This window comes from Oncorhynchus nerka, linkage group LG20 (assembly GCF_034236695.1).
Source record: "Oncorhynchus nerka isolate Pitt River linkage group LG20, Oner_Uvic_2.0, whole genome shotgun sequence".
NCBI classification, from domain to species: Eukaryota; Metazoa; Chordata; class Actinopteri; order Salmoniformes; family Salmonidae; genus Oncorhynchus; species Oncorhynchus nerka.
The window spans coordinates 71,724,894-71,751,892 of NC_088415.1; the positions used below are offsets into that span (position 1 = coordinate 71,724,894).

A 26,999-nucleotide genomic window follows, 5' to 3' on the forward strand; every position below is an offset into this window, starting at 1 on the left:
TCATAATAAAATATATTTATTTTAACATTACAAATAATTTCTGTCCTGTTTCATAATGGACCTCAATAGATTTTAAAACGGTGCATAGGCTACAACTACAGTACATACTTACATAATTCCACAATGCATTTTTGGGGGGAAATTACAAAATTATTTAAATAAAATTTCAAACATTTTACCCAGGTGAAAGGAAATAAAGCTGCCCGGTCTTCATACCTGTATTGCTTCTTATATAGCAATTGCTATATCGTTTCAATATTTGCAGTTATTAATCAAAATAAAGGCCTCTTAAATAGAAATTGTTGGCAGTGGTGGAATTTAGAACAATGTGTGCAAATCAATTGTTGAATCAAAGTATCTACATACTTGCACAAAAAACACTATACAATTTCAATATGCACATTTGACATTAACCAATTACGGTGTATTATACCGTAACAATTTACCTTCGGTACATATTGTTTTGTGACAAAATCTGAGTGCAAAAAGCTCCTGAAGGTACACCTACAATAATAATGTATAGGTGCAGGACCTTAATTTGATCAGCCTATTGTAGGAGAAGTTTGTAGTGTATGAGGTTAAAAAGGCTTCTGAAGTTCGTAATTTCCACTTTGAAATTTCAAACTTGATTTTCCTTATGAAAAATGTATCAACCGCTACAAAAATGTCCATTAATTATAATCTACAGGATTATTTTCCTGCTATAGGAGACTGGCTCAAATTAAGATCCAAATCTGTAGTTAACCATTCAACTGATCACATGATAATACTTTCAATATGTAACAGTGTCTTAAAAAATATGTAACTGCTTCATATAACAACAACAAAAATGATATTCCTTATGGCTATTTTTCTTTATGCCTGCTGTGGAATCGCTCTAGTAGTGCTCGAAGGACATTCCCAGGAATAATTTGGTGTCTGTCAATGAGTGCTTGAACTGCTTGATTGGTCTGAAAATCAGAAAGAAAGATTAGGAAAATTCACTCTGACCCCATCTTTCCCAATCATTTGACTTTTGTGTACTCTACATTTCAGACAGTAAATAGCCATTGAATTACAGAAATGTGCCACAGTTGCATAATGTCTTACCTTTTCAGCTAACTCTGCTGCACCAATGTTAGGGTCATATGGGATGGGGTCACCTAAGTATGTACGAAACTTCACAGGAAAACCCCCATAGACGGGGGCCATCGGCACGCGGAATTTTTCATACGACCATCTGAAAAAGCCTGAGAAATAACATTTTCAAGTTAATTTATGCTCTTCTGTGAAGTTAAAAAATGTTTTGTCACCCTGCAATTAAAATGAATAGTTAAGCATACTTAACCCGCCGAGAGATCGGAATCCTTCCCTGACGTTTTGAGTAAACATGGGAATTATTGGCTAAAGAAATGTAAAGACAAACATGTAAGAGGACTTCAGATAAAGTGATGCTTCTGTGTAAGAGGAAAGTGACATGCACTGTCTGTCTCCAAATGATACCCTATTACCTATAGGGCACCAGACAGCCATAGAGCTCTGGTTAAAAGTCGTCCACTGCATAGGGAATAGGGTGCCATTTGAGAACGAAGACAGAAGGAGACAAAAAAACAACATGTAAAAAACAACATGTACCACTTTGGAATCGATAGCCACTTGTGCGAAGCCCTTTCTCTTCCCCCAGAGCAGTTGATAGGTCTCGTCACTGAGGAGCGCCTCCCTCACGCCTCCAGGTGAGATGCCCAGGAGGTGGCCACTTTTCAGTGCCTTCACACACTCTTGCTGGGGCCCATGGATCACACTAAACACCTCCAACAGCAGCTTGAACCCTACAGAGAAGAATACCAGGTCAGCTTTTAGTGCCCAATTCTGCTCTTTTTTTTCCACTATTCAGATATGTCCCATCAGATCTCTGATTGGTCAAAAGACCAATTACTGGGGAAAAAAGAGGAGAATTGGGCTGCCTGCGTAGACGCAGCCTTAGTAGCTCATGTTGTAAGAATGGACTAAGGCAGCTGTAGGCTATATACTGTACACTTAACTGTCCATCTACATACAGAGGGCACATACACTGAATAAAACATCTCCACCTTTATAATTAGATACTGGGAAATGGATCTGTGAAGATTTTACCTGGAACTTTGAACAGAAAGTGATCAGCGACTGAGTGAACTATCCGTCCCTTCTGAATGAGGACCTTTGCCAGAAAGTAATAATAGTCGATGGGAATAGCCCCATGATAATAGACTATAAGAGCTGCTCCTTCATCGGGAATCTTCTCCATACCATGGATTTCATATCCTGTCAAGAAAGGGAATATGGTAGCATCCACATTCATGTAGAAGCGTTTAGAAACATATTATATTCTTATTTACAATAGAAGTGACTCCAAAATGGCACAATACATTATTTACCATTCATTTCCATTTGGCACAAAATAATCTGAAACACAACCAAAACAAAACAAATGCATCCAACAATTTTGTGGAGTCACAAGCTTGATGTAATCATTGCAAGTTAGGAATATGGGACCAAATGCTAAACTGTTGACTATTTCAATAGACAAGTGAATTGGTCACAATATTTTTGCCAGTCTGGACTTTAACCTCAGTCATTGTATCATTTCAAATCCAAAGTGCTGGAGTACAGAGCTAAAACAACAACAAAATTGTCACTGTCCCAACACTTTTGGAGCTCACTGCATATATATATATATATATAAATATATAAATACCGTGCCATATGAACCCGTGGCCATCCCACAACGTTGCCAGAGTTTTCCTAGCACCATCCCACAGGTTGTTGGAGTAGGCCTCCCTGAGCTGGTTCTTGTGTTTGTACACATGGAGGAAGAGTATGGAGAGGTAGAGGAGGATCACAATGAGGAAGGGCAGGATGAAAACAACGACCAGAGGGGTGAAAACCCAGGCCAGGTACTCCAGATAGCTCAGATAGTCTTCCAGGGGTCCTAGTCCTGACCATTCCTCGAATGTGTGAAAGATGCAGGCCACAAACTCGGCTCCATCTCTGAACATGCAGGACTCGTTCCCATCTGACATACTGCCACACAGTTAGCCTCTCCCAAAGGAAGCCAAGTCGAATAAGGATACCATCTGCCAATGGGCAGGCCTGGAGTACAGAATAGAGAGAAGAGGGCTAACAAGGTGATATTTCAGTACAGTCTAATAAATTCATATGAATATTTGTTCTGCGAAGACAGAGAGCAAACATTGTTTAAAGTGGGAATCGGATAGAAAAACAACTTTGCCATACAGTATCTATGAAAACTCAAGTATTAAATGTTTTACACACCATGCTAAATCTCAAATAAATAAAATCAGCATGCATTTATAAACTGAGCAATCAAGTTAGCTAGATGAAGTGCAGCTACTTTAGAAGCAACACAAATTGCAAGTAATCAAATGGTTGCATTTGTATCATCACTGAATGAATGAAAATGTATATTTTTAGGCGGTAGGTAGCCTAGCAGTTAGAGATTTGGGACAGTAACTGAAAGGTTGCTGAGGGTGAAAAATCTTTCGATGTGCTCTTGAGCAAGGCACTTAACCCTCATTTGCTCCAGGGGCGCCTTAATACTATGGCTGACCCTTTAACATAACACATTTCACTGCAACTATTTTTTAAAACATTTGAGTGATTTAGCACTTATCCAGGATGACTTACAGTTACACAACATTTTGGTAGATGTTTCACAAACCTTTTTTCTTCCAGTGTAAATAGTACTGAGGACAGATCATACCAGGCTCACATGAAACACCTGAAAGACAAAGGTAAAAGGGCAAGCCATTGACACAATCAGACACAGAAGAGAAAGCAAGACATCCAACGCCCACATTTTTTCTATCTAGACCAAAGGCCAGCAGATGGCGATATTGAGACGTTTCATCTTACCGTCCAAAGGGAATCCATGCAGCCGGCTATACATGGACTGGTTCGTCCAGAAAACATTCTCCATTCGGGCTGCAAAAGCGTACATTTCCTCCTTAACTGGATTTAATGGCGAGTAGGCGGGGGGGGGGGGGGATATGCTTTCTTTATGAAACACCTTTTTCAACACCATGCTGTGGTGGCTAATGCTACTTCCTGACATTAGGCACAGCATTCAGACCAGGGGAGAACAACTTCCCCCTCTCATTAAGCCACAGAGGTTCATGGCTGACCGCGCAACTGCACGCATTGTTAGCAGAAAACAGTATAGTGAATTGAAAAACTGTGATCTTCGTGGTCAATCTTCGCGTAAATAAGAAAATGTTTTGAACCAATCATGGTACCAATAATTGCTTCTAATACAGCAGATGTACTTCCTGGAACTGATTATTTAAACATCAAAAACAGAACACAGAATAAGATAAGGATATTTGAGTTGCTAATGGCAGCCTGCAGTACCCAGGTGGCCTTCAACTTGAGTTACTCGATGGGAGGGGGGTATTGAGCTAGCCTGCAATGTCACTTCCCGGAGTAGCTCAAACTGCGTATGTTGTCTACATGAGATGCCATCTTAAAAAGGTAGACTCAATGGTTGTCACGAGCAGCACCGCAGATGAGAGAGATGCAAGACTTCGCTCTCACACAGTATCTGCGCATGTGCACGGATTCGCTTCACGCTGTTCACAGCATGGTAGCCAGAGCACCAAAACAGTGGAGAAATTGAGCCCCGAGCGCCAAGGTAGAGCACAGCAAAGGCATGAATTTTAAGCCCTACCCATGCACGCAATGTTCAGACCCTACCCAGGTATGACTGCTTCCCCCCAAATGTAAGGCCAGGCCTTGACCGAAACCCCAAATCAGAAATAACTTACTCTGTTAGTAAACCCATTAGCTGCTCCTCTCTGTTTATCACTCACTCCCTGCGCACAGCTCGCTCTGCATGCGCTCCGCTGGCGGCTCTGAGTCTGTGTGTATCCATAGCAACGGCTCCACTTGGGCTGCTCTGCTCAATAAAGAGACATGAGAGCACTTAGCTGTTAGCTACTTTGTCACTAAAATCTGACAAAACTTTATTTTTTTCATAATCTCACCTGTTTTATATTTGATGAGGTTGAGGCACCATGTTATGATCTTAGTCAGATATGACTGTAGTGCACAGTAGAGAACAAGCAAATGGCTCAGCTTCAAAATGTTACTGATCAATTCGGTGTTACCTAACCCGATGTGTAATGTCAGGGCCCATTGGGCTCGGGTTGGGTAGCATAGCTCTATTTCAACACGCTTAATTGTTGTGGAAACTGACCCACTATTATGTTTACTTTCTGCATCTGCGTCATATCGCTGAGGCTACCTTTTAACCGACTTAATTTGGTTTCAAAGAGTCTTCACAGAGGAATTAATGGTGTCACGTGATCATATAGTCATTTGTTCAGAGCAAGCGTAAAAAAAACAAGATTGCTGCAACCTGATCGGCTGAACGCCACATCCGGGACTAGCATTTAGCCACTCTAGCATAGTGGTGGAAAATGGTGTGTCATAAAGAAAGTATGCATATACTCCCACTTTGTTTTCTGCCTTCTCGCTATTTAATGAAGTTAAGGAGGAACTCAACACCTTTGCAGACTGAATGGTGAATGTTTTATGTACGGACCGGTCCACAGGGTATATGAGTATATAACCGGTTGCATGGATTCCCTTTGGACTGTAATAATAACGCACGGCTTCTGGGCAACATCAATGCGGGCAGATCATTTTCGTAACGTTGTCAGCCAACCCTTTTATGAACTCATGCTGCCCCAGCTAGCAAAGAGGAATCGACCCAGAAGCGGCCCTCTTCCAGGAGGCCAGGATCAAAATGAATGACTGCCCAGAATCAGCCCAGAATATGCTGAATATGAAGACATTTAATGATATTCAATTGACATTGTAACGTGGTGATGTGTTATAATGTTCCTTAGCTGGTTATGTGATCACTTTGCAAGTACTACGGGCCGTTTCTGTCTACAGGAATTCAGCCAACATTGCCAGCATCTTACCAGAACCCTCCCCTAACTCGGACGACACTGGGCTAATTGTGCGTTGCCTTATGAGTCTCCTGGTCGCAGCCGGCACGGGTCCCGAACCAGCATCTGTAGCAAGCAGTTTGCACTGTGATGCAGTGTCTTAGACCGCTGCGCCACTCGGGAGGCTCCATCCACACTTTTTGCCTTGCAAAGTATCCAAATATTACACAGGACTCTTAAAGAATTTCATTTAAATGTTAATTGTACTTTTTTCACAGAAACAATTATAAAATATGGAAAAATAAATGAAATGTTAATTATATAAAGCAGCCCATGTAATCATCTACCAGAGAATAGCCCAAATCGGTCCGAGTCCCAAGTAATATATACATTTGAGCCAGATAACCCCGCATCCTTTCCATAAGTAATACTGCCAAAGGCGGCCCAGACTCGGGCCATATGACGTCAGCCGAGTCTGACTCTCAGGCAGAATCGGCCCAGATCCACTGTGCTAGCTGGGGAGTCCAAAACAACTGCCCAGACGATTTGCATTGCCCCCCTCCTCTTTTTACACCGCTGCTACTCTGTTATTATCTATGCATAGTCACTTTAATAACTCTACCTACATGTACATATTACCTCGACTAACCCCCGCACATTGACTCATTACCGGTACCCCCTTGTATATAGCCTCGCTATTGTTATTTTACTGCTGCTCTATAACTACTTGTTACTTTTATTTCTTATTTGTATTTTTAAACTGCATTGTTGGTTAGGGGCTTGTAAGTAAGCATTTCACTGTAAGGTCTACTACACCTGTTGTATTCAGCGCATGTGACGAAAACGTTTGATTTGAATATGAAACGTCTCAATATCGCCATCTGCTGGCCTTTGGGCTAGCAAAAGAAAACGACCCCTGCACAACTATGAAGCAAAAAAGACGGGGTTGGCTGAGATTGTTGAAATGTAAACTATATTTAGTCTCCAAATGTTTATTGAAAACAAAACACATTTGCACAATGAGCACTTTTTGTATCTCAAATACATCGTTGGAGTTGTTGTTAGCTAGCTAGTGAATATTATGCCATATTAGCATTGACATGAAAATCGGTCAAAACACCTAAACACAAGATATGGTATCAACAACAAGTTAACACTTGCTGAAACGAGCCACTTACGATTCCCCACATGCCAGCTTCATTTCATTGTTACTAGCTATCTGACCACTCAGAATCATAACGCACGGTGGATGCGGGTGGATCATTTTCGTAACGTTGGCAGCCAACCCTTCTATGAGCTCATCAGGGGGGGTTGAGCTCCGGAAAAGAGTTTGGATACCGAGTTGGATGACCGTTCCAACTCGGAAACTCGGGCCTCTTTCTAGAGCTCCGACTTTCCGACCTGAAGATCACTGATGTCAGGATTTGACCTCGTATTTTTCCGAGTTCCCATTCGTCTTGAAAGCACCATCAGCAGACCACCAGACCCAGCTGCTATACATCAGAGAGCCACCCGGCTGGTTAAGCAGACCGAAACTGACACTTGTTCGCAATTGTAAATGGAATGAGTGAACTATTTTAATGTATCCTCCATATTTAACACAATGTGACAGTTGACTGAGCTAGTTACAGCCTAACTGCTGTCTGACACCTGAGTGCTAGATATCTAAGTAGCTCCAACTTGAAATTAACTTTATACATAGACAGCCTAATAATAAAAAATATATATATATGTCATAAGGTGAATGCACCAATTTGTAAGTCGCTCTGGATAAGAGCGTCTGCTAAATGACTTAAATGTAAATGTAAATATCGGATCAGAATTTCCCTAGATTAGCTAGCTGATTTGCCAATTTACACAGTTAAAATATTAGCAAACTAGCTAGCTACTTCCTGAGACTAGCTATAATAAATTACCACAACTAGCCTTGACACGAGCAAAAGCTAAGAACATCCACTGCATAGACACCAATACTAGCATTGCATAAATAACAATACAATATTGTTATGAAATCATTACATACATTTTGATCCCTTTGGTAGGTCGAGGAGAGGAAGATTCCTGATATTTTTTGTCCTGGTTTACCCGGTTCCTTATTCATGTGACACAACCAGGAACGGATGTCATTGTAGCCAACACGTGTGTGTATCCGGATGAACCTCGATCGCAGTGAAAGAGCCTTTCTCTATTTACATTTCCCGCTAACGTTATCTAGCTAACAAGTGTGAACATGATGATTGATCATGGAAAATGGAATGTGGTTGCCGACATTATTTTCATCCAAAGGAGCTTGGCTGGAGATGATGGGACTATACACTGCTTGTGTTCGAGAGCCTTTGTACAGTAAGTGAGCTAGCTACCTATATAGTTACTATACAAGTACAACACACAATGTAAACTGTGTTGCATTGTTTTCACTTTGACTGTGTCCTCTTTTTCTCCTGGTGTAGGGATCGTGAGTTGTACAGATCTGACCGTAAAGACATCACTAACTTGGCCGAAGGTGGGCTGCAAGGTAGGACATAACCAATGTAGTATACGTCATTGCACATACCTAACCCTAGTCAAGTAAAGCTCAACGACACGATGTACTTCACATCAACGGCGTTGATCAGACTAGTGTGACCGACTGGAGCTCAGACATCTCATACAAGTTTTGATCATAAGTACGGATTTCGTCATCCAGTGAGTAGCCCGCAATTACACAGGTTATTGTCCCATGTAATTGCGGGCTATGGTTACTGAAATCCATAGTTTGACACAATCAATCATTTTGTGTGACGTGGAGCTCCAGTTTGCCACACTACTTGCAGGTTAACTCCGTTGTTCTGTAGTATGTCTTGGAGTTGAGTTGCACTTGGCTAACCTAACCACTCCCAATAATTGACATGCATGTTGCCAACCTTTTCTGAAACCTGAAAGTTGTCTGTAACTCAGCCTATTGTTGCACTCAGAGGCAGAGGATGAGCATGGAGAGGACCAGGCAGAAGATGAAGATACTGAGGAGGAGGAGGAGGATGAACCAATTGATGAAGAAGCCCAGCTTATGGCCAGAATGGGACTGCCTGTGGAGTTCATAAGCTCCTCTGCACAGAGGAAATCTGTAAGTAGTAGCAAGTAAACATTGCCTGTTTATCCTTCACCAGAGAGTCCACCTAAAAGAAAGAGGTCATGTTGCTCCGATTACTGATGTGCAGGTTGACTCATAACCCGCAGTCCCTACGGTTATATCCGAAAAAAGAGGGAACAATACCTCAAGTGGCGCAGCAGTCTAAGGTTATTTTCCCAGAGTTCCCAGTTGTCTTGAACTCACTGAAGTCAGATTTCCCAGTACTAAGTTAACAGTTGTTTTGAGCACGGCAGAAGTCGTGCTGGATTGACAGCATGCCCAATGTTGAATGTCTATCCTTTTAAGCTTGGAAAGAGACCCTTAAACCCAGACTTGGAACCACCCACCCACTCCAATGAATAGCAAGTTAGTGATTGCTCAGCAATCCTTGCAGTTAGCCTCTGTCACTGATTCCTTCCAAACCACTCATTTTTAAATTTGCAATTTCCAACTTGTATATTGTTTATGGCTGATGAGTACCGATACGTTTAATCTATTATTTATCTTCATATGACAAGGATTAAAAAGCATTTGCCAGTAGATCGTAGACCTCATGATGATGTCTGCTAGCTAAGATTTTGAAAGTAAGATGTTGACATGATCAGTCCAATTAAAGCTACGGTAGATAACGTGATTTGACATTTTATCTGTGGCCAATGACCTTGATCCTTCTTGGATGGGCACTTCTAATGTAACTCTTTGGCATCACCCAAGGGGCTTGAATTTTCTAGCTCTACACTTAGATTTGGCGGTGATGTGGTGTCCCCATGAATGGCAGAACACTGAGCCAATCACGGCGTAACTAGAGAACATTACCAACCCCTACGCACATAATCCACTGAGCTAGGCTGAAACACCTGCATTGTGGAGCTACCTTACTCAAGAAAACAAAAAAGAGACCAAGTTTGTATGCGGCTTTATTAACTCCATTTTATTTTTTACATTGTTTGCAAACTGATTTATTCTGGTGAGCAAGTTTTTTTTTTAAGTCTTCTAAGGCAACATATAGTGACGAAGAGAAGCAGCATGTATCTAATTATAGACAAGTTGACTAACACAGTTTACCAAAATGTCAGATATTCTAAGCAGAAGCATATCTAAATCAGGCAACAACAAAAACAATCCTGCACACACTGTCAAAAACATCATTCTACCATTTCTGACTGTAGCCTATAGTGTATGTTCTATATTTGTGGGTTAGGGTCACTATCACATGTAGTCCTATGCTCTCTCACCTAGTGTCTTTGTGTCTCTCCTAAAAGGCGAGAAAGTTAAGGAGGAAGAATGCCAACCACTGGGAAGCAGCCCCTGAGAATCTGGATGAAGATGATCCACTCCAGTCACAGAAGGATGATCCCAGTGTTGAAAGCACCAAGCCAGCGTTTGATTGGTTTGATCTCAGTGAGAGGCCCGAAGGAGAGACTGAGGCAGAACCTCAACCCTCACAGGCCCAGGAGGGTTGGGAAGACTACTGGAGCCAGCAGGGAGAGGGGTTGTTGTGGCAGGGCTGGATGGAGAAGCACCCTGAGACTTCCAGCTGTCCAGCCACAGCAGAGCCCCCCTGGGACAGCCCAGGCACTAAGGAGGCATGGGATAATCACGCCAGCCACACCTTTCTCTACTACTGGGAGCAGTTCAACTACTGGGCAGCCCAGGGATGGACCATAGACTACTCAAGCAGTACACCCATTGAAACAAAGCAGCCTGGACATGAGGGTGAAGCTGAAGGAGAGCCGACTCATTGTTGTGACCCAGGGGATTTAGAGTTTGAAGGAAGGCTGGAGCGGAGTGAGGCGGGCACTAGTGAAGTGGTCGATCTGATTGGGCAGATGAGCCTTCTGTCAGAGGGAGTTGGTCAGTGTGATTTGAGCAAACAACAAGTGGACCATGTCTGTGGAAATGATGAACCTTGTGATGGTGGTAATCGTAAAAGAACTGCCTCATCAACTAAGTCCACTGAATTAAGAGGTGAGACCTTTCACCCGCCTACAAACATGATATTTCTGTCTCTCAGTTCAGGAAACTATGCTATATCGTTGAGGAGACTGACACTATGTTGATATAGCAGTGATTCCCACAGTTCTTGCGCTCAAATCTATTAAAACCTAAATACCAGTATCGTGTTTTTTTTTTCTCCATGCAAAATGAAAACACTAGGCAGACCTCACTCTTTGGTCCTTTAGAAAACACTTCAAATATCGTGTGCTTTAGCTTGGAAAGTAAATATACGCGACTCTGGATGACAACATAATGATGTTTGTTTCCAACATCAGGGCTGTTTTCCTAAGTCATTTAAATCTGCTTCGTGTTTTGTTTCCTTGACACAATACTAAGGAGTATCGCGATACTGGTATCGTCCCGACCCTACTAAAGATGTCATTAAAGTAGCCTATTGCACTCAGAATGGGTAGGCGATAGCAAAGTCCCACACACATCCTTTAAAACATATATATTTTAGTCCTTGTAATTTGGGGCTTTTTCCAAAGTGTAGGTGACTGTCTGAATATTTTATGCATTGTACTATCAAAAGATGTGTTCCTTTGAATGAAAGGACCATGTGACACAGGTCCATGCATTTTTAATGGTTCCTCTAGTCAGAGCGAGCAAAGAACCACTGCCTGAATCAACGGCCATCTCCTCTCTGTGACTTTGTAGACCGTGATGGATGCTCTGTAAAAATGGAACTTTCCATCTTGTCTGTGACTGATCCCACACAACACTGCTGTCATTTCTGTTTCATAGTATTTCTGTTTTTATCTGGCTTTGTAGCATTGTTTTACACCACATGCTGACTTCTCGTTCCCCGTTTTCTCCTCTTGCAAGGAAAACATGCATGTAGAATGCAATGTTGTAGGGACAAATGATGTACACTTTTTTTCCCCCCTTCAGATTCCAAACAGGGCAGGTGTCACCAGGAAAACAACGGATCAGGTGAGAGAAGAGCGTCTAATAGTGATGAAGATGATGAACCGCCAGATGGAAGAGTCCCAAAACTTAAGCGAAGGTAAGCTACATGGCAATTTATCTAAATGTTCATATGTCTTGCAGTATTTTACAGTATTGTCCTCTTCCTAATGTTGGCATAGCAATATAGTACCAAGAATATATATAGTACCAAGAATAGTATAACTGGAAATCACTGTTTCAAGTGGCAAGAAAAAGTATGTGAACCCTTTGGAATTACCTGGATTTATGCATAAATTGGTCATCAAATTTGATCTGATCTTCATCTAAGTCACAACAATAGACAAACATAGTGTGCTTAAAATAATACAAAATTGTATTTCTCTTGTCTATATTAAATAAATAATTTAAACTGTGTAGGTTGGGAAAAGTATGTGAACTCAAAGGCTAATTGGAGTCATGAGTCAGCTAACCTGGAGTCCAATGAATGAGACGAGATTGGAGATGTTGTTTAGAGCTGCCTTGCCCTATAAAAAACACTTACAAAATTTGAGTTTCCTATTCACAAGAAGCATTGCTTGATGTAAACCATGCATCGAACAAAAGATCTCAGAAGACCTAAGATGAAGAATTGTTGACTTGCATAAAGCTTGAAAGGCTTACAAAAGTATCTCTAAAATCCTTGATGTTCATCAGTCCATGGTAAGACAAATTGTCTATAAATGGAGAAAGTTCAGCACTGTTGCTACTCTCCCTAGGAGTGGCCGTCCTGCAAAGATGACTGCAAGAGCACAGTGCAGAATGCTCAATGAGGATAAGAACAATCCTAGTGTCAGCTAAAGACTTACAGAATTCTCTGGAACATGCTAACATCTCTGTTGACGAGCCTACGATACGTAAAATAAGAATGGTGTTCAAGGGAGGACACCACGGAAGAAGCCACAGCTGTCCAAAAAAAGCATTGCTGCACGTCTGAAGTTTTCAAACGTGCATCTGGATGTTCCACAGCGCTACTGGCAAAATATTGTGTGGACAGATGAAGCTACAGTTGAGTTGTTTGGAAGGAACACACAACACTATGTGTGGAGAGAAAAAAAGGCACAGCACACCAACATCAAAACCTCATCCCAACTGTAAAGTATGGTGGAGGGAGCATCATGATTTGGGGCTGCCTCAGGGCCTGGGCAGCTTGCTATCAGATGGAAAAATTCATTCAAGTTTATCAATACATTTTGCAGGAGAATGTTAGGCTATATGTCCACCAATTGAAGCGCAACAGAACAACAACCCAAAAAGACAAGTAAATCAACAACAGAATGACCTCAACCTGATTGAGATGCTGTGGCATGACCGAGAGCCGTTCACACCAGACATCCCAAGTATATTGCTGAACTGAAACAGTTTTGTAAAGAGGAATGGTCCAAAATTCCTCCTGACGGTTGTGCAGGTCTGATCCGCAACTACAGAAAACATTTGGTTGAGGTTATTGCTGCCAAAGGAGAGTCAACCAGTTATTAAATCCAAGGGTTCACATACTTTTTCTACCCTGGAAGGTGAATGTTTACACGGTGTTCAATAAAGACATGAAAACGTATACATTGTTTGGGTGTTATTAGTAAAGCAAACTGTGTTTGTCTATTGTTGTGACCTAGATGAAGATCAGATCAAAATGCATGACCAATTTATGCAGAAATCCAGGTATTTCCAAAGGGGTCACATGCGGTTTCTTGCCACTGTATATGCTGACAGTGACTGAAATATTTTTCATAGTGGATTGAATTGAACTACGATTCACCTTGTAAATTCCATTATTGGCTACGATTCACCCTGTAAAGGCTTCCATCGTCTACGATTCACCTTGTAAAGGCTTCCATTATTGGCTACGATTCCCCTTGTAAAGGCTTCCATCGTCAACGATTCACCTTGTAAAGGCTTCCATCGTCTACGATTCACCTTGTAAAGGCTTCCATCGTCTACGATTCACCTTGTAAAGGCTTCCATCGTCTACGATTCACCTTGTAACGGCTTCCATCGTCTACGATTCCCCTTGTAAAGGCTTCCATCGTCTACGATTCCCCTTGTAAAGGCTTCCATCGTCTACGATTCACCTTGTATAGGCTTCCATCGTCTACGATTCACCTTGTATAGGCTTCCATCGTCTACGATTCACCTTGTAAAGGCTTCCATCGTCTACGATTCACCTTGTAAAGGCTTCCATCGTCTACGATTCACCTTGTAAAGGCTTCCATTATTGGCTACGATTCCCCTTGTAAAGGCTTCCATCGTCTACGATTCACCTTGTAAAGGCTTCCATCGTCTACGATTCACCTTGTAAAGGCTTCCATCGTCTACGATTCACCTTGTAAAGGCTTCCATCGTCTACGATTCACCTTGTAAAGGCTTCCATCGTCTACGATTCACCTTGTAAAGGCTTCCATCGTCTACGATTCACCTTGTAAAGGCTTCCATCGTCTACGATTCACCTTGTAAAGGCTTCCATCGTCTACGATTCCCCTTGTAAAGGCTTCCATCGTCTACGATTCCCCTTGTAAAGGCTTCCATCGTCTACGATTCACCTTGTAAAGGCTTCCATTCTTGGCTACGATTCACCTTGTAAAGGCTTCCATTATTGGCTACGATTCACCTTGTAAAGGCTTCCATTATTGGCTACGATTCACCTTGTAAAGGCTTCCATTATTGGCTACGATTCACCTTGTAAAGGCTTCCATTATTGGCTACGATTCACCTTGTAAAGGCTTCCATTATTGGCTACGATTCACCTTGTAAAGGCTTCCATCGTCAACGATTCACCTTGTAAAGGCTTCCATCGTCTACGATTCACCTTGTAAAGGCTTCCATCGTCTACGATTCACCTTGTAAAGGCTTCCATCGTCTACGATTCACCTTGTAACGGCTTCCATCGTCTACGATTCCCCTTGTAAAGGCTTCCATCGTCTACGATTCCCCTTGTAAAGGCTTCCATCGTCTACGATTCACCTTGTATAGGCTTCCATCGTCTACGATTCACCTTGTATAGGCTTCCATCGTCTACGATTCACCTTGTAAAGGCTTCCATCGTCTACGATTCACCTTGTAAAGGCTTCCATCGTCTACGATTCATCTTGTAAAGGCTTCCATTATTGGCTATGATTCACCTTGTAAAGGCTTCCATTATTGGCTACGATTCACCTTGTAAAGGCTTCCATTATTGGCTACGATTCACCTTGTAAAGGCTTCCATTATTGGCTACGATTCACCTTGTAAAGGCTTCCATTATTGGCTACGATACACCTTGTAAAGGCTTCCATCGTCTACGATTCACCTTGTAAAGGCTTCCATTATTGGCTACGATTCACCTTGTAAAGGCTTCCATTATTGACTACGATTCACCTTGTAAAGGCTTCCATCGTCTACGATTCACCTTGTAAAGGCTTCCATCGTCTACGATTCACCTTGTAAAGGCTTCCATTATTGGCTACGATTCCCCTTGTAAAGGCTTCCATCGTCTACGATTCACCTTGTAAAGGCTTCCATCGTCTACGATTCACCTTGTAAAGGCTTCCATCGTCTACGATTCACCTTGTAAAGGCTTCCATCGTCTACGATTCACCTTGTAAAGGCTTCCATCGTCTACGATTCACCTTGTAAAGGCTTCCATCGTCTACGATTCACCTTGTAAAGGCTTCCATCGTCTACGATTCACCTTGTAACGGCTTCCATCGTCTACGATTCCCCTTGTAAAGGCTTCCATCGTCTACGATTCCCCTTGTAAAGGCTTCCATCGTCTACGATTCACCTTGTATAGGCTTCCATCGTCTACGATTCACCTTGTATAGGCTTCCATCGTCTACGATTCACCTTGTAAAGGCTTCCATCGTCTACGATTCACCTTGTAAAGGCTTCCATCGTCTACGATTCACCTTGTAAAGGCTTCCATTATTGGCTACGATTCCCCTTGTAAAGGCTTCCATCGTCTACGATTCACCTTGTAAAGGCTTCCATCGTCTACGATTCACCTTGTAAAGGCTTCCATCGTCTACGATTCACCTTGTAAAGGCTTCCATCGTCTACGATTCACCTTGTAAAGGCTTCCATCGTCTACGATTCACCTTGTAAAGGCTTCCATCGTCTACGATTCACCTTGTAAAGGCTTCCATCGTCTACGATTCACCTTGTAAAGGCTTCCATCGTCTACGATTCACCTTGTAAAGGCTTCCATCGTCTACGATTCCCCTTGTAAAGGCTTCCATCGTCTACGATTCCCCTTGTAAAGGCTTCCATCGTCTACGATTCCCCTTGTAAAGGCTTCCGTCGTCTACGATTCACCTTGTAAAGGCTTCCATTCTTGGCTACGATTCACCTTGTAAAGGCTTCCATTATTGGCTACGATTCACCTTGTAAAGGCTTCCATTATTGGCTACGATTCACCTTGTAAAGGCTTCCATTATTGGCTACGATTCACCTTGTAAAGGCTTCCATTATTGGCTACGATTCACCTTGTAAAGGCTTCCATTATTGGCTACGATTCACCTTGTAAAGGCTTCCATTATTGGCTACGATTCACCTTGTAAAGGCTTCCATCGTCAACGATTCACCTTGTAAAGGCTTCCATCGTCTACGATTCACCTTGTAAAGGCTTCCATCGTCTACGATTCACCTTGTAAAGGCTTCCATCGTCTACGATTCACCTTGTAACGGCTTCCATCGTCTACGATTCCCCTTGTAAAGGCTTCCATCGTCTACGATTCCCCTTGTAAAGGCTTCCATCGTCTACGATTCACCTTGTATAGGCTTCCATCGTCTACGATTCACCTTGTATAGGCTTCCATCGTCTACGATTCACCTTGTAAAGGCTTCCATCGTCTACGATTCACCTTGTAAAGGCTTCCATTATTGGCTATGATTCACCTTGTAAAGGCTTCCATTATTGGCTACGATTCACCTTGTAAAGGCTTCCATTATTGGCTACGATTCACCTTGTAAAGGCTTCCATTATTGGCTACGATTCACCTTGTAAAGGCTTCCATTATTGGCTACGATACACCTTGTAAAGGCTTCCATCGTCTACGATTCACCTTGTAAAGGCTTCCATTATTGGCTACGATTCACCTTGTAAAGGCTTCCATTATTGACTACGATTCACCTTGTAAAGGCTTCCATTATTGGCTACGATTCACCTTGTAAAGGCTTCCATTATTGGCTACGATTCACCTTGTAAAGGCTTCCATTATTGGCTACGATTCACCTTGTAAAGGCTTCCATTATTGGCTACGATTCACCTTGTAAAGGCTTCCATTATTGGCTACGATTCACCTTGTAAAGGCTTCCATTATTGGCTACGATTCACCTTGTAAAGGCTTCCATTATTGGCTACGATACACCTTGTAAAGGCTTCCATCGTCTACGATTCACCTTGTAAAGGCTTCCATTATTGGCTACGATTCACCTTGTAAAGGCTTCCATTATTGACTACGATTCACCTTGTAAAGGCTTCCATTATTGGCTACGATTCACCTTGTAAAGGCTTCCATTATTGGCTACGATTCACCTTGTAAAGGCTTCCATTGGCTACAATTCACCTTGTAAAGGCTTCCATTATTGGCTACGATTCACCTTGTAAAGGCTTCCATTATTGGCTACGATTCACCTTGTAAATTGCTTCCATTATTGGCTACGATTCACCTTGTAAAGGCTTCCATTATTGGCTACGATTCACCTTGTAAAGGCTTCCATTATTGGCTACGATTCACCTTGTAAAGGCTTCCATTATTGGCTACGATTCACCTTGTAAAGGCTTCCATTATTGGCTACGATTCACCTTGTAAAGGCTTCCATTATTGGCTACGATTCACCTTGTAAAGGCTTCCATCGTCTACGATTCACCTTGTAAAGGCTTCCATTATTGGCTACGATTCACCTTGTAAAGGCTTCCATTATTGGCTACGATTCACCTTGTAAATGCTTCCATTATTGGCTACATTCACCTTGTAAAGGCTTCCATTGTCTACGATTCACCTTGTAAAGGATTCCATCGTCTACGATTCACCTTGTAAAGGATTCCATTATTGGCTACGATTCACCTTGTTAAGGCTTCCATTATTGGCTACGATTCACCTTGTAAAGGCTTCCATTATTGGCTACGATTCACCTTGTAAAGGCTTCCATTATTGGCTACGATTCACCTTGTAAAGGCTTCCATTATTGGCTACGATTCACCTTGTAAAGGCTTCCATTATTGGCTACGATTCACCTTGTAAAGGCTTCCATTGTCTACGATTCACCTTGTAAAGGATTCCATTGGCTACGATTCACCCTGTAAAGGCTTCCATTATTGGCTATGATGCAGTGCATGTAAAAGTGTCAGCCAGGGGAATGAATGGAAGTGCTTATCATCAGTCTTTTCAATTTCACTTTGATCGAAGGAGATGTTCATGTCCAAGACACAGATTTCGATGCTTCTCCATGTTTCAATAACCAAGGATTCTGTAAATGGAATCTGTATGCATAAATCAGTAAACATCACGTGATGGCCCATTCCAACCCAAAGGCTGGTACTGGGGACTGATATGTGATTTAGCCTACACAATGCTTTGTGAGACTATAACAATATTTTTCTACATTTTCCTATTTTCTTGTTTATTGCATCTCATAAACATTCTACTGTTGGTTACACATTCCCTATATAGTGTACTACTTTTGACCAGGGCCCTCCAGTCAAAAGTGTACACTATATAGGGAATATGGTACCAATTGGAATGCAGTCTTGTTCGATCATTGTGATGGTGTGTAAGGCTAATGCTGTGTATCGATCTGTCGTCTACTGATCTGTTGACCCAGTCATGAACTGGATGTGGAGGAGAACCCTCAGATGTCTGTGGATGAAGCCTGGGATAAACTGGGATTAAAGCGCAGCCACGACCCCATGTAAGTCAGCATTACTCCCTCGTCCCAAATGGGAGCCTATTCCCTATAAAGTGCACTACTTTTGACCCAGCCTGGTCAAAAAGTAGTGCACTATACAGTATGTAGGCAATAGGGTGACATTTTGAAAATAAACCAGGTGTATGTACAAACGGTTGATTGTCCTCTTAGAATATCAGTCTCTTTATGTTGTGTTTTTTTTTTAGGATTGAGAGCGTGCTGAAGTTTAAGCCCAGCCCCAGTCACCACCATGGAAGTAGGGCTGGGAGGAATAGGAAGAAACATGGAGGGAGGAAAGCAGCTTGCCACAACACGCACACCTTCTTTACTGAAGAGGGAGATAACACCGAGCCCAAGTTGACTAAGACCTTTCAAAAAGTACAATTTTACAAATTATTTTCAAACAGTACGATTACTATTGATTGCGATACTAATAGAATCACTCTCGTTTTAGTACTGCACACCCACATTTCATAGCAGCTCCTGACTGGATTAACAGGTGGGTGAAATGCCCTGTGGTTAACACTGGGGAGCCTTTTCAGAGAGGTCTACCTCATTTCTTACTCTGCCTCAGTCTCCACTGGCAGAGAGAGGAGAGAATGGGAGCACAGCCAATACTCACGTCCTCCCTCCCCTCCTGTCAGTGCTGGCCTCCTCTGACACACCACATCTCTCTTATGCATGCAGCTGCTGTTTCAACCAACTGAATCTATTTACAATGAGCCGCCACGCTGCACTGGTCCGAGGGTAGCCGCACTGTTTAAAGTTCACGGATCATCATTATTTGAGTCAGTCACATTTCCTTGATAAGACTGACCTTGAGGAGTAAAGGAAGAGTGTGTTCAGCTGGTCGATATGAACTCTAACATGCTTATTCAAACCATGGTAGAGAGGCTAGGAAAGGCTACTGTTCTGTTTGCTGACTGTGCAGGATTGTATTATCCCAGAGCAATTGAAACTTGTCAAGGTACTGCACTTCAGAAAGGTAATGACTTAGTGTGGCCTACGGGTATAGTGCCTACAGGTATAGTGGACATCGGTGTGTTTCTACGGTGTTGAGACATTATTAAGTCATGTGTCGCACTGTGAGAGGACTTAAACCAGTTAAATGCAGTGCTTTTCCATTGATCTTTGTTTTGAGCTCACTGGATTGATCTTCTGGGCAAGACTTGCAGTATTTACTGTCTGCAGCAAATGGCACCATCATCCAGCAGGCACAGTAGAAATGACTTGAGCCCTGTTGAGGCCTACTTTAAAGTATGGTTTCGTTGTGATGCTTCTCTGTTCCTCTAGCGTTCATTGGTCATGCGTGTTTGTTGTATTCACGCACTCACTCACGTGCTGCTCTTGTTTTCAGGTTCAGAGTTTCCTCCAGAGGGTTCAGAAAGACAACGGCACACACACAGCCGTCCCAGACATGTCAAAAGGCCAGCTGCATGAGCATGGGGAGCATGCCGACAAGGAGAGGCCTGCTTGTCCACAGTCAGAGGGAGAAGAAGAGAGACTGGAGGAAGAGATGAAGGAAGATAGTCCTCAACTCTGTTTGGAGTTGGACTGTACTGAGCAGCTCCCTCAATCCTCCCAGCAGAACATCTTTACCAGAATAGAGGAAGAAGAAGAGGATGAAGAGATTCAATTCAGAAGAGCGGTGTACTCACTGGACATACCAGACTACTTAGTTCTCAATGCACTTGAACATAATAACACAGGTTGGTTTGCCTCAGCCAGTTTAGACCTTTTTCTAACCCAGGGCTTTTTCATCAAGCGTTCATGTCAGATCTATACTTGTTGGGGTGTATTTCTTGTTTGATTGTTGAAGTCTTGTACAATTTACTACTTTTGCACGGCCTATTTCCCAGAGTCTACTGGGAAGACTGGTAAGAAGAAGAACAAGAAGACAAAGAAAAGAGGAAAATATGGAGTGATGCCAGCTGAGATTGCAGCGGAGCCCGAGCTGGCTAAGTACTGGGCCCAGCGCTACCGTCTCTTCTCCAGGTTCGATGAGGGCATCAAGTTGGACCACGGTGAGTCACGGAGCAAACAGAACACACACACTTTCAATTTGTTCATACAGGCTCCAGCAGAAAGGGTTAATCATATGGAGGAACTACCTGACCTCCATATTGTTGTTAATATTCCTCTAGTTTGAGAAGAACTATTCTCCTATTGTAGTCTCCCAACCACATCTATTAATGCAGCCCAAACGGAGGGTCAAATGTGATTCAGGAATGCACTTTATTCTGAAAAGGAAAGGATTTTCTCAAGGTGACTGAATGTTAAGTATTTTTCTCTGGTTGAGAAACGAATGGCTGTATGTCCGAGGTATAAGATACAGTTTTGCTGCTCCTGAAGTCTAACATGTTGTCAAGAGGGGAAGAGAGTCAGGGATGTTGAGATGTGGTGGTGGGGATGTAGAGGGCACATGGATGCGCTGGCAGGCAGGGCCCACCTCTGTCTGTCTTTAGGGAGAAGTGCTGATGCCAGTGAAGCATACCTCACATTTCTCCCTCCTGCATCACATGACACCAGCAGGCTTCCTCCCTGTCTCCCAGCAGAGCAAGTCTACTCTCTCTCGCCTCCTCCCTCCCGCCCGCTTCCTCGTTCCCTGCTCGTGCACATGTCCTCTCATTTAAGTGCACCAGACTATGACTCCGTTTTTAAACACGGATGCACTGATAAGAGACTAATGATTGGCACTCTGTATGCAGATTAGGTTCATTTAAGTAGAAGGACTAGTTTTCCATTTCCAACACAAAGTGTAGATCCTGTAGCAGAAACAGAAGCAACCTTGTACTCTAGAAGGACAAATATTCATACTGTTAGTGATCTGGTATAAAAGCTATTTTTTCACCTCCACTGAAATCCTCCAAATGCATCCTTTTTGATTTATAATTTTAAACATTGATTTTAACATTGGTTCAAAACGTCAAGTGGTTCTCCAACCTTTTTCTGGCAAAGAGCTTATCTGTTATCAGAGGGCCAATCTCGTCCTGCCGAATCTCTCCCTATTCTCCAAAGTAGTATGACTAATATGTTCCCCTCGCTCCAATCAGAGATCTTTCACAGTGCATTCCGAATTCTGTTTGAAAACGAGATCAGAGCCTTCGTAACCTCTCACTTATTCATGTCAACAGAGGAGAGCCAGGATACATACCACACCATGGCTGAAACTCAGTCCAAATGATTTACACCTAGTCCTATCAGATTCATATGGTGTCTATTGCTCAATTAGGTACAGGAGGAAAGTCTATACAGCCTCATGTAGCAGTGCCTGGCTGATGATAGAGAGCAGAGTGTGAGGAGGGGTAATCTAGTATTTTGGGACTGAAGTCATATAGGTAATAAAAACTGGTGTTAGAGGTTTCCTTCAGGAACAGCAATCGGTTTTGAGAATCCACTACAAACTGAAAGGAATATCTCCCATCTCAGTGAACATTTAGGAAAACAAACCAAATGTATCTATGGATCCTCCCTTGAGCTCAATTGGAAAGTCCATCCATGTTTCTTTGTGAAACACCCTTTTCTCAGAACAGAGGGAGGGATGAGGACTGTAATGAAAGAGAGTAACGTGAAGCGTTCCAAGAGAAGAGTGCGCTCCCAGCATTGTTTGCCTTAGCAGGTGTGCCTCTGAGGAGGCTGTGAAAACAAGCAACTGAAAAGGAACCAGCAATGGCTGCTCGAGAATAAAGGCAGATGGTCTAGGTGAGGAGAGACCGGAGGACGTGGTTGGTCTATGAAGCATCCCAGCCTCGCCACATAGTCTATCAAATATACCTCAATAATAACAGCATACTTATTCAATCGTTTTTGGGTTGTCTTGTATGATATATTCAGGCTATTCTCAATATAATTGAAAATACACACACACCTACTTTATATTCCAGCAGGCCTAATATTTGCCTGCAGTAAAATGTTGTGAATGACAGCTGTTTTAAAATGTAATCGTCACTAATAGTGTTTTGGTTATTTTGGGGAAGTTGCGAATGGAACTAGCATGACTTATGAGCCCACGAAAATCAATCAATTAGATATCATATTTCTGGACAAATTTGATAAATCAATAATGAACCAAAATATTTGGCATTGTTCGGACAAAACCATTTTACAGTTGACTGACCTCTGGTGGCTATGCTTTGCATTGGGGATCACCCCCCAATCCAATAAATTATGATTTATTAAAATATGAATCAATAAATTAAACAATTCTACACTGTGTGTGTGTATATATATATAATTTTAAAATGAATGGTAAAATGAGAGAATGTTAATTGCATCTTTGTATTCAGTTTGTTAAAGCCTGTCTGTCCGTTTGTCTGTCTGTACAGAGGGCTGGTTCTCTGTTACCCCAGAGAAGATAGCAGAGCACATTGCCCTGAGGGTCCAGGAGAGTTTCCACTCTGAACTCATCATAGACGCCTTCTGTGGAGTGGGAGGCAATGCCATCCAGTTTGCCCTCACTGGGAAGAGGGGTATAGTAGCATCATATTTGAGCCAAGTTTCAGAGGCTCCTTTGCTTTAATATCTTAAAAATGTAGATATTTTTGGTTACTGTGTCTGCCTTTATAAAATAGGGCAAGAGTATTCCTGACCCTGTGACGTGACCAGAAAAACCTCTGGGCCCATATTATATCCTATAGGTTAACAGTTGTGTGTCATATTGTCCTTAGTGGTTCTCCCTGTGTGTCTGACTCAAGTCTGCGTGTCTTTCCATATGTAGTGCAGTTATGGGCCCTGGTCAAAAGTAGTGCACTACATAGGGAATACGGTGCCATTTGAGATGCCGTCTGTCCCTTTCCCTTCCTCCAGACATTTAAACAGATAGAGCACGTTGTCCTGCGTGGTACTCCCTGTGTGTCTGACTCTCTGTCCTCCATGTCCCTGCCCCCATGCAGTGCTAGCCATTGACATCGACCCAGTGCGTCTGGCCCTGGCACAGCACAACGCCCAGGTCTACAAGGTGGCCGAGCACATCGACTTTGTGCAGGGAGACTTCCTGCAGCTGGCACCTCGTCTGCGGGCGGACGTGGTGTTCCTCAGCCCCCCCTGGGGCGGCCCAGACTACCTCAGCGCAGACGTCTTCGATATCAAGACCATGATGGCGCCAAATGGATATCCTTTATTTCTCACAATGAAGCTGCTCTCAGGCTATTAGTCAGGCAACAGGCCAGACTCCGAGACGGACCCGGGCAGAGAGGCAGAGGTACACGCAGATGGAGGCAGAGGGACAAGGCCAGCAGTTTGTTAGCTAGCTAAGGGGGAATGTGAAGACAGGAATTGTGGATGTAATGAGAAAAAAGAAGGAACCCGCACAATGCTCTTGATAGTATCACTGCTCTTTAATAAGCTTTACATATCAGCCTCACGTTCTGACGAGGGCCGTGAAGCTTATTAAAGACGAGTGATACTATTAAGAGCAGTGTGCGAGTTCTTTCTATTTTCTCATTTGATTCAACTGTTACCATGCACCTGTAAAAAAGACAGCTCAGATGTGCGAGTGCCTTTTAAATTTTGAGGAACTTGGGATGTGCAGTTAGTTTTGTTTGTGGGTTGGTCTTTGCTTGCCAATCTGAGTTTGCCATCTTTTTATATTCCACTAGTATTTACATGCATTGTAGCGTTCTATTACGTTGTCGTAGAAGAGTTGAACACTGTTTTCCTTAACTGTTAATACTTTTGACATTTTCAGGTTGTCCAAAATGATATCTGATAATATTGTGTACTTCCTCCCACGAAATGCAGACATGGATCAGGTAGGTTATATGGACAAGTGGAGTATTGGTGGTTTGCAACTCATGTTTGGATGTTGAGTCGGTGTGCATGCTAGTCATGCTTGGCTACGATTGATTCAAGATACATTTCTATTTGTTGATATTTCAGTGTAAATTAGAGTACAGCAGTACAGTCTGAAGGCCTATAGAAGTGTGACGTTTCAGCAGGGCTCCTTTTATGGAAGAGGATCAAAGTTGCATCCCAATTCACCACCTTTATCCCAAAGTGTGTACTTGAAACATTCCTCGTCATTGGATTGGTATAAGGATTGGCTAGAGGGAGTTGCCACCATTTGATAAATCCAGGCAAGAAAATGTGCAAGTGCACACTTCAGGAAAGGTTAGGACATAGCCTTAGTCAGCGCTGATTATGCCAGGCGCCTGCCTGCCCAGCTGAGCCTCTACTGAGCATGTTTTGGGGAATGTCCATACTTCTCCTTTATTTACTTGGTTGCCCATCTGTGTGCTATCCCGTGGCTGTAAGTGTTCTCACTGTCTGATCAAAGGCTCCCAGAGCTGGGAAAGGCTACATAGGCCTTATGATGATTTCATTATGCCATCATGCATGTTATCAGCAGTCTAACAAAGCAGGCTGTCACCTATTTGGTAACCTATTGACCTACTTATTTAGCAGTGGCATATCTAACTATTTTGAGTGCAGGTTTACTACTACTTGGTGGCTGTTATCAGAAGATAAGTATAATGAGTATAGAAGAAGCACACTCCACTCCGTATTTATTTGGTCAAGGAGGCTAAAATATTTAAATTTGGCTATATTCCCCAGGATTTGGGATTGTTTCATGTGAAGCGACAGTGCAGAATTTTATTTTAGGGTATTTTTAAACATCTGTTTTACCTGTATCTAGTCCCCCCTTTTGAAGAAGTCATAAGTATTTGGCCAAATTCACTTAGTGTATTAAAGTAGTCAAACGTTTACTATTTGGTCCCATAGTCCTTGTACACAATGACATCACTTGCCACTCTACAAACTTGTTGGATGCATTCACAGCTTGATTTGGTTGTGTTTCCAGTTATGTTTTGCCCAATAGGAACTGAATGGTGAATAATGCATTGTCACTTATTTTAAGCTAGAATAGAAGATGTTTCTGAACACTTCTACATTAATGTTGATGGTACCATGGTTATGCATAATTATGCATTAATTGTGAGTGATGAGTGAGAAAGTTGAGGCAGAAAGACGTAGAAGAAGAAAAAGTAGCGTCACTGTCCAAATAAATACAGAGGGGAGTGTATAGAACTACATTGACCCAAGCCACCCAGTTGATCAAAATACTATTTGCACGAGGCCCCTATTTATTTTAGTCTGAGTTAGTGAGTATTATTGTTTTTTTGTTTCATTCTCTAGAGGGGTTTGATTGTGATGGATCTGACTAAGGTTAGTTAAATAAAAAATGTGTATTTAGGTCTGAGTCTGGCTCTGTTTGGCCTTTACTGTTATTGTCAGAACTGTTACTGTGGTTTAGCAAACAGGGCGGAGTTTATAGGCACCCCAATTCTGATCTTTTTTTCCACTAATTGGGCTTTTGACCAATCACATCAGGCCTTTTTCAGAGCTGATCTGATTGGTCAAAAAGACCAATTAGTGAAAAGAAATCTGAATTGGGCTGCCTCTGAAGGCAGCCTCTGTAAATAATAACTTGCCAGCTTTGTGCACCGAACAACAGACAGGGATGTTTAACCATACAGTGTACTAGATTTACATACAAATCTATTACATTACTTTTCATTGAAAAACTTTCCATTATAAATCAAGGTGCTTATTTTTTTTCTCTATATAATAAATGTTCATGTCAATGACTCGGACTTGTAATTAGTATAGTAACAATGTTTTATTTTTATGGTTGGGTTCCAGATCGCCTCTCTTGCAGGGCCTGGTGGGAGAGTAGAGGTGGAACAGAACTTTCTCAACAACAAGTTAAAGACAATAACTGCATATTTTGGTAATTTGATTAAATCAGATTGCTAGTTTTATTTGACCTAATGCTAAACCTGATCTGTTTGAGGCCAGTTTTTGTTTAGTGCATGATGATGTGTAGACATCCCATCAGATGTTTTGAGTTAAGTCTGGCCATGTGGTTATACACGTTTTACTGCTTTTATTTTTCAAAAGACACATTTTGTTGCATTATCTATTTTTGTATTAAAGCTAACTATGCCGTTTTACATTGCCTGGTTCTCAATATTGTCTTTTTTGTGTAGAAATACATTCAAATGTTATCTACACACTAGATATGCATAGATAGATGGGCATCAGAGTACAGCCAGTCAGCACAGAGTGGTACTTGGGTCCACAGATGGGGCTCTCTCTGTGAGATCAGCCCCCCCGCCACGCACAGCAGTGACCAC

At 42.3% G+C, this 26,999-nt stretch overlaps 2 protein-coding genes across 7 annotated transcripts; one reads left to right on the plus strand and one right to left on the minus strand.

Annotated features, from left to right (window-relative positions):
- LOC115103072 (DGAT1/2-independent enzyme synthesizing storage lipids-like) lies at window positions 1-8,048 on the minus strand. 6 transcript variants are annotated; one of them, XM_029623684.2, is made up of 8 exons: window positions 7,954-8,048; window positions 3,698-3,757; window positions 2,714-3,108; window positions 2,113-2,280; window positions 1,615-1,808; window positions 1,323-1,383; window positions 1,090-1,229; window positions 1-950 (listed from the first exon to the last, which is right to left on the minus strand). In XM_029623684.2, exons 3-8 carry the CDS (start codon window positions 3,036-3,038, stop codon window positions 846-848), a joined length of 993 nt encoding a protein of 330 aa, XP_029479544.1. In that variant the 5' UTR covers window positions 3,039-3,108; window positions 3,698-3,757; window positions 7,954-8,048; the 3' UTR covers window positions 1-845. The 6 variants fall into 6 exon arrangements, with proteins under 6 accessions (XP_029479544.1, XP_064861806.1, XP_064861807.1 ...); XM_065005734.1 differs by having other exon boundaries at window positions 3,698-4,930; window positions 7,954-7,968; XM_065005735.1 differs by lacking the exon at window positions 7,954-8,048 and adding an exon at window positions 7,109-7,934.
- LOC115103071 (trimethylguanosine synthase) lies at window positions 7,968-26,821 on the plus strand. Its single transcript, XM_029623683.2, has 13 exons — window positions 7,968-8,273; window positions 8,381-8,445; window positions 8,885-9,033; window positions 10,302-11,007; window positions 11,929-12,043; window positions 18,781-18,867; window positions 19,071-19,242; window positions 20,222-20,573; window positions 20,724-20,888; window positions 23,190-23,333; window positions 23,757-23,973; window positions 24,536-24,614; window positions 26,506-26,821. The coding sequence occupies exons 1-13, from the start codon at window positions 8,161-8,163 to the stop codon at window positions 26,617-26,619; spliced, it is 2,478 nt and encodes an 825-aa protein (XP_029479543.2). The 5' UTR covers window positions 7,968-8,160; the 3' UTR covers window positions 26,620-26,821.
- The last annotated feature ends 178 nt before the right edge of the window (window positions 26,822-26,999 follow it).

Coding starts and splice junctions, on each gene's coding strand:
- LOC115103072 (XM_029623684.2), bottom strand. CDS start 3,038: ATGTCAGATGGGAACGAGTCCTGCATGTTCAGAGATGGAGCCGAGTTT. Junction 2,281..2,713: donor CCACGGGTTCATATGGCACG/GTATTTATATAT, acceptor CTTTCTTGACAG/GATATGAAATCCATGGTATG. Junction 1,230..1,322: donor CCGATCTCTCGGCGGGTTAA/GTATGCTTAACT, acceptor GTTATTTCTCAG/GCTTTTTCAGATGGTCGTAT.
- LOC115103071 (XM_029623683.2), top strand. CDS start 8,161: ATGATGATTGATCATGGAAAATGGAATGTGGTTGCCGACATTATTTTC. Junction 20,574..20,723: donor ACTTGAACATAATAACACAG/GTTGGTTTGCCT, acceptor CCTATTTCCCAG/AGTCTACTGGGAAGACTGGT. Junction 23,334..23,756: donor TGCCCTCACTGGGAAGAGGG/GTATAGTAGCAT, acceptor GCCCCCATGCAG/TGCTAGCCATTGACATCGAC.